General features: G+C 44.6%; 1 protein-coding gene across 1 annotated transcript in view; it reads right to left on the bottom strand.

The window, feature by feature from the left end:
• The window catches only part of Fam114a1 (family with sequence similarity 114 member A1), a 68,238-nt gene that overhangs the window by 18,403 nt on the left and 42,119 nt on the right, over positions 1 to 7,716 (bottom strand). The window contains exon 8 of the mRNA XM_051164770.1: positions 3,119 to 3,242. Coding sequence (XP_051020727.1) covers positions 3,119 to 3,242 — 124 coding nt within the window. The remainder of the gene's footprint in view (positions 1 to 3,118; positions 3,243 to 7,716) is intronic.

Below are 7,716 nucleotides of genomic sequence, written 5' to 3'. Positions count from 1 at the left end.
TTCTGTTAGAATATTACTTTCGGATTTTTTCCCCTTCATGTCCCACTGCTAAGATTCCCTTCTTCCTGACTTTCTTTTGCGGGTAGGTAACCCCTTTGTCTTCAGGGAGCTGTCACACTCCATTGTGGTGGGTTCGATTTAACAACACCTCTATTCTTTTCTCCCAGTGCCTCATTAAGTGTCTGAATGACATTTATTTATTAAATTAGGTTAATGAAAATTAATAGTGTTTTGATCATCTAGAGATGCTCTTTGGGGAAAATAGATCCATTACTGGAGATAATAGGCTTTTGTCACGCGGCGGGGGGGAAGAGACAAATTTACCATTTTCCCCTTCTAGCCCTCAAATTTATCATTTTTTTCTTAAAATATGATCTTCAGCACTGTGTGTATGTGTGTGTGTGTGTCTGTGTGTCTGTGTGTGTGTATCTGTGTGTGTGTGTGTAAAATCCAAAGTCCTCAGTTTATGAATGCGGCTCTATATTTAAAGCAGGACATATCACATCGCCTGTGGCAACACTGTTTGGCAGCACAGAACCCAGTTTCCTTTCCAAGAAACAGCACAGATGAGCAATGTAATAGTATTTCACTTTGCATTTGCAACAATGTCTCTGACGTTTGGGAAAATGTGGAGTTTCTGTGAGTGAGTATGTGTGTGTGTGTGTGTGTGTGTGTGTGTGTGTAGATGCATCTGTGGGTGTGGTTATGTGCATGCATAGCATGTGTCTGGACCACATTGGTTCAGGCCCTTTCACATATTGGGTCTCTCATTGGCCAGGAACTTCAATCAAGAGGCCCGAGGCCAGGCTAGCTGGCCCACAAGGCTGCCTCTCCCTCCCATCTCTCCACAGCTGAGATGACAGGAGGATGTAATCTGGCTTTTGTACGGGTTCTGGGGACCCAAGCCCAGGTTCTTACACTTGGAAGGCAAGCACTTTATTGGCTGAGCCATATTTCTAGCTTTGGGGTCCTTTTACAAAGCCCTTTCTGTGTGACACACCCAGTAGGACCACGATCTAACTTGAGTATCAAGAGCTTAAAGAATAGCCTGATTGGAGCGACGGTTCGGGCTAAACAGGGGCATCTCTAGGTTTCTCTTGGGTCTCCAGTGTGAGTTGCATCTCATCTGACAGCTAGTATTATAGTTTCTTCGTTCGGGAAAAACGACAAGGTTACCATTTTTGGTGACTTTTGTAAGAACATATAGATGTTAAAAAAAAAAAAAAAAGATTATCCCCAGCCAGCTCTTTGATATTGGTTCCTTTCCATGTTTCAGTATAATTGATTCTTTTCTTTTGATGCAACGAGCATAAATCTCATTAAGGTGAAGGCACAAAAGATTGGGATGTGGGGTGAAAGGGGGAAACAGTGATTAAACAAGTTTACGAATGCACCGAATAATTTGCCCCGAGCCTCAGGGCTCAGGCACACGAGCGCTTGAGTCTCAGCTTTGATTAAAGGTTTATAACGCACCTGGGAACACAATGCTTCTGCGACTTGACGGTGACAGTACGAATGCTTATTATCACTACTCTGTGTGGGGAGGAAATGACAGGTACAATAACAAATAAAAGGTGCCGCTTACTCCATCTTTCCAACCTCCCTGACTTTTGTGTTGACACACTAGATAACAAAATACTCAGGTAACGTATTTGAGCAGTTCTGTATGCCGAGATCCGTAATGTATGTTTTTACATATGTATTTAATCTGAGTCTGGCTATGGGTCCTGGAATAGGCAGCATTGTCACCAGGATGTGGTGAAGACACCATGTTCAGCGGGGTCATGTAACCTGTTGAGGAACCTGGTGAGAAGGTTTCCAGTGGGCCTTTCTGCCGGTACTAGAAGCAGCCAGCCTTGTGTCTGCAGTTGCTCTGACCGTTGGTACAAGCTACAGGAAGCACCTGTGGCGTGGTGCCCATTACCACCATCTGTAGGAAGGTACCCTGCACAGACACAGCAAATGCTTGACTCTAGTCCAGCCCCAAAAGGATGACCCAATGTTGTCACTGGGCATGGCCAACTTTGAGAACATCTTTGCCGGTCATAAAAGAAGCCTTGCTTCTCTTAAATAGGCTCTGGACTCCTTTGGGTTCCGGTCACTTCTGAGAGGTGTGGTGGTTTGAATAAGAATGGCCCCCACAGGCTCAGATATTTGAATGCTGTCTCCAGTTGATGGAACTGTTTAGGAAGGGTTAAGAGGTGTGGCCTTGTTGGAGGAGGTGTGTCACTGGGAGGTGGCTTTGAGGTTTCAAAAGCCCATGCTAGGTCCAACCAGACTTTCTCTCTCTCTCTCTCTCTCTCTCTCTCTCTCTCTCTCTCTCTCTCTCTCTCTCTCTCTCTCAGCTACTTCTCCTCTACCACACCCATCTGCTTGTCTCCATGGTCCCACTATAAGGGTCTCTCGGAAAAAAATAATTAAATGCATTCTTTTATAAGTTGCCTTAGTCATGGCGTCCTTTCACAGCAATAGAAAAGTAACTAAGACAAGGGGGAAAGCCTGAGATGTTAGTTGGGATGTGTATTCCTCACTCCGTGACCTTCAACTTGAAACACAGTCAGAACCGTGCTTTGTGTGTGGTGCTGGGGATTGACGTCAGGATTTCAGATAGCGAGGCAAGCACAGTGCTGCTAAGCTACCAGCCTCCCACACCAAGAACTGTACTGTTCAGATGGTGTGTGGGACACTTGCAAATACACAACTCCTACAGACAAAAACTGAAAGGAATAATAAAGTTATGCAAAGAAACCCATTGCAAGACTTGCACACCATGGTCATCAGTCGCATTAAGCAGCACTCCACACATGGAATTAGAAGGCGTCACCTATATCGTGGTCATGCAGGCCCAGCATACTATGCTGTCCATTGGACTTTTTGCATTTATTTGTGCTGGTGATGTGACAGGGACTTTGCTGGACACAGAGGAAGGATGGGGTTCCTGCTCAGTAAAGAGAGGGCTATACTTCCCTGTGACCACAGCTGCACAGGGCATTCTGGAAGCACTAGGAGGAATAGCTGGATTAAATAAATCCCATGCTGTTCTAACACCTGTTTCTCAGCAGCTGTGTCCTAAGGCCTGCACCACTGATTTACCTTGCTGTTGGTTGTTTTTCTTTACCTTGTTCGTCTGGGTTTTCTTCGTTCTCTGATTCTTTGGCTACGAAGATGTCTTTGATAGAAATCAGGTCACTTTTCAAGAGTTCCAGTTTCTCTCCTTCGAGTGATGCTAAAAATGACTGAACCTGAAAAAATAAGGAAGAAAGAAATAGGTCAGTTCAGCTGTCATCATGTCTCATGAGCAGCATTCACATACAGCTGTCAAGACCCAAGTGAGTGAGCGGTAGTGTGGGAGGTAAGAGGGGGCAGGCTCTACTGCCCAGGCACAACGTGGGTGCCCCAAGCCTAGTCCTCTCCTTCTGTCATTACTGCTGCTGCTGTTACATCTCAGTATGTAGTTCAGACTGGCCTTGAGCTGATTATAGAGTCTCGTCTGGTCTTGAACTTGAGCTCTTCTTGCCTCAGCTCGAGCCATCACGCGGGACTGATTGTCTTGTTCTTAAAGCAGGATCCGCACTCGCCTGTGATCTTTTGTTTGGTAAACAGCGAACGTGAAGCAAATGGCTCAGGTCAGCAATGGTGGCAGCGGCCTGTTTATTACAGTGGCTAAAACAATACTTTGGAGACACTCCAGCACACAACAAGAAAATTTGCTCAACCATGTTCATAGCAGCCTTATTCATAATAGCCAGAACATGGAAACAGCCTAAGTGTCCCTCAGTAGAAGAGTGGATAAAGAAACTGTGGTACATATACACTATGGAACACTACTCAGCTATTAAAAACAAGGAATTCCCGAAATTTGTGGATAAATGGATTGAGCTAGAAATGATCATAATGAGTGAGTTAACCCAGAAGCAGAAAGAATCAAATGGTATATACTCACTTATATCTGCATACTAGCCCAAGGGGCATGTCCCACAAAAGCCTTCACTTACCAGGAAACTGGGACAGAGGGGAAGGCATCCTATTGGGACTCTAAATGAGAGACGCATGGGAGAACAGCAAAATAAAAGGATCCAGAGGGTCCTAGAAATCTACAAGTAGAACAATATGATAGGCAGATTTGGGCGCCGCTCAAACTAAGGCACCAGCCAAGGACAATACAGGAGGTAAACTTTAAACCCCTTCCCAGATCTAGCCAATGGTCAGAATATTCTCCACAGTTGAGTGGAGAGTGTGATACAACTTTCTCACGTACTCTGGTGCCTCACATTTGACCATGTCCCCTGGAGGGGGAGACCTGGTGGCACTCAGAGGAAGGACAGCAAGTAGCCAAGAAGAGACTTGATACCCTATGAGAATATATAGGGGGACGTAATCCCCCTCAGGAACAGTCATAGGGGAGGGGAATAATGGAAAAATGGGGGGGAGGAATGGGAGGATACAAGGGATGGGATAAACATTGAGATGTAACAAGAATAAATTAATAAAAAAAAAAAAAGAAGAAAAAAAACCAAAAAACCAAAAAAACAATACTTTGGCCTCCATGCAGCTCAAATGTCAGTTCCTCACTGACTGACCGTGGACATTGTGTGATGTATAGTCCTATGCCTTGGCTTTGTCTATGAAATGGGAGCTGCTTACATCCAACTTATAAGGTCATGTTGGTCATTAGAGCAAATGAGCTGACTTACAACACTTACTGTGGTGCTCAATAGATGAAAGATCTAACACGTGTGTGTGTGTGTGTATATATATGCATATATATGTCTACATATATACTTATTAAGCATGGCTTACACTGAGTTTACAAAAGTGTTCGACATGCAATTCCCTTTTCTGACCTCATTGTCTAGAGCAGTGGTTCTCGACCTGTGGATCACAACACCCTGTGGAGGGGTGTCTGTGTGTCACATATCAGATATTTACATTATGATTTGTAACAGTAGCAAAATTAGTTATGAAGTACAATGAAATAATTTTATGGCTTGGGGGGAGTGGTCACCACAACACGAGGAACTGTATTAAAGGGCCATAGCATTAAGAAGGTTGAGAAGTACTGGTGTAAAGGAAAGAAGCCCAAGCTAGCTAGTATTAGCCATAATGGAGGCACAGAAAGGGCACAACGGGGACACCAAAGAGGGGACAGTCACTCAAGCTTGGGGAGGTGAGGGACTATGCAGGAAGAGCTTGGGAGAGGAGGCTCTGCTTGGACTGACCTCACCGTCCTCATTGTTGGGGTCTCTCTTTTGATAGTAACCTCTGTGTACACTTCAAAACATGTATAGAGGGCCAACCACCCTCAGGAGATTAATTTAAATTTCCAAATTGGTCAGAGGTCATGGAATAACATAGTAGAAATAAGATGAGACTAATAAAGCCGTAAGTTTTTGTTTTTTGGTTTTTTTTTTCATTCTGCAAGTCAAGTCTTGCTCTGAAGAGAGTATCAGCAGAGGAGCTCATCCTCCTTGGGATAGGTTTCAATGTTCATGTGGTAGTGAATCCACAGGAGCCAGGCAGGGCATCCAGGCAGACAGACTCCATCCCCCTGAGTGTTTATGCACATCACTGGGTGCAGTATGCCTGCCTGAGGCTCTGGGAGGAAGCTGGGCAGGACACCAACATAAGATCCATCAGCCACATGGCTCAGCAGGTAGCCGCACATGTGCCCTACGGCTGCTAGCTGATCCTTCTGGCTTTGGCCTTCTGAGCGCCTTTATTTCACCTGTGTATTCCTGTTTCTCCCTCTTTCTCCGTTCTGCCACAGTGGCGTGCAGAGAACTGTAGTCAGATTCAAGGACTAGCAATAATTAATCATGCATTCTTCAACACTAGAGGAGTGCTGACTGCTCGGCACTAGGTAGAGTATTGGCCAGGTCACAGGAGAGTACACAGGGTATCTTATACCCCTTTTACATTAAAAAAAAAAAAAAAAAAAAAAAAAAAGCAACTGAGTGTAAAAAAACAAATTGATGTATGTCACTGCCAAATCTTAGACTCAATCTGATCCAACATTATTGATAATAACTCCTCTTTATTTATTTAATTATTTATCTATTTATTATTGTATGTGTGCTGCTGATGGTGTGGTGTGGGTGTACATGTCATGATGTGTGTACGGACTGCTATGTTGTTACACGGGTGCTAGGGTCTGCACTCCAGTCCTCATGATTGGGTAACGGGCACTTTAAGCCACTAAGCCATCTCTCCAGCACCAGTACTTCCTTTCCCTTCCCTTGTGGTGCCTGAGTTTCAGCCAATGAAGTATCTGTGGACATAATGAGTGGCCGCTCTTGTCCACAGCTTTCAAATGGGGAGTCCTCTCTACTTCCTTGGGCTGACGGGACTCGGAAGACCACAGGCACTAGACGATGGTGCCATTCAGTACTTCTTTTAGACTTGGACATGGAGGTGTGTACAGGACACATGGGATGTTTCCCTTTCTAGAACACTCTCCAGGTTACTGGGTGGACCTCTTTCCCAAGCCGTGCTGAGGCAAGTATGGACCTAGAGGGAGATGACTTGAGGTAGTTGCCTGCAAGCAGGTGTGGGTGGAGCTGGGACAGAGGTGTCTTGCTTGCCTGTGCACAGCAGTCTGAGGTAAAAGACAGCTGGAGACTGAAGGGGCAGACTGGAGGATGGGGTAGGAATTCAGGGAGACTGGACATTCCAAGAGGGGAACCCAGCCTTCCAGGTCAGGATGAAAATTTGCCAAGGGAGAAAGATAGAACTGATGTCTTCAATGGTTTGTTTTGAAAGCTCTTTAACTTTTAAGTATCAGTACCTGCAAGGTTGCCAGGTAAACACAGGCGGCTTAGTTCAATTTGTGTTTCAGACCCACAATAAATGTTTTCTTAGTATGCATATGTGTCCTGAATATTTCATAAGATATATTTATTGAGCACTAAATTGTAGCAAGTCATCCTGTGAGGTTTTTTTTTCCTGTTGTCTATTTTTGAGATGATGGAGAATTGAACTCGGAACCCGTAGATGCAGAGGCCTGCAGCCCTTTGGGAACACACATCGCGTGCGGAGGGCACAGATCTTCTTCCTCCGCCGCGTGGGTTCCAAGGATCACACTCAGGTCATTGGACTTAGTGCCAAGTGCCTTTACCCAATGTGCCGTCTTGATGGCCATTGCTTTTAAGTTCAAACTGATTTTAAATAATATATTTTCAGTGCTGGGGACTGAACCCAGGACCTTATGCATGGTCCACTCCTGAAGATTTATCCTCAGGTATTTCTTTATTCTTTCTATTCATCTTTTATCCAGAGTTTTTAGGTTGTCAAAGCTGGCCTTGACTTTACTTTGTAACCCAGACAAGCCTTGAACTTGAAATCCTTTTGCCTCAGTCTCCTCAATACCTATGCCACCAGGCCCATCTTAATTTTTAATGAACAAATGATTACTTCTATCTATGGGATGCAATGTAGTGATCTGACGTGTACACGCACTGGGGAATGAGTGTATCATGCCAATGAATTTATCTATGAATAATACAGGGCCTTACACCATTTTTGTGGCAAGACTGTTTCACAGTTATACTTTCAGCAATTTTGAAAAAGCTGTGCATTTCCATTATCCACTCAGTGAGCTATAAATAGATCTCTGTGGTAGCAATTGTATGTCCTTAGCTGTGCTTAAAGATCTCAATGAGGGTTTCCACTTATACTCTTGTTGGGGGCCTGTGTACAGGAAGCTCTCCGCTGACTAGG

Source organism: Acomys russatus, chromosome 22 (genome assembly GCF_903995435.1).
Source record: "Acomys russatus chromosome 22, mAcoRus1.1, whole genome shotgun sequence".
Taxonomy (NCBI): Eukaryota; Metazoa; Chordata; class Mammalia; order Rodentia; family Muridae; genus Acomys; species Acomys russatus.
The sequence above is the reverse complement of the archived record's forward strand: the minus strand, read 5'-3'. Positions and strand labels throughout refer to the sequence as shown.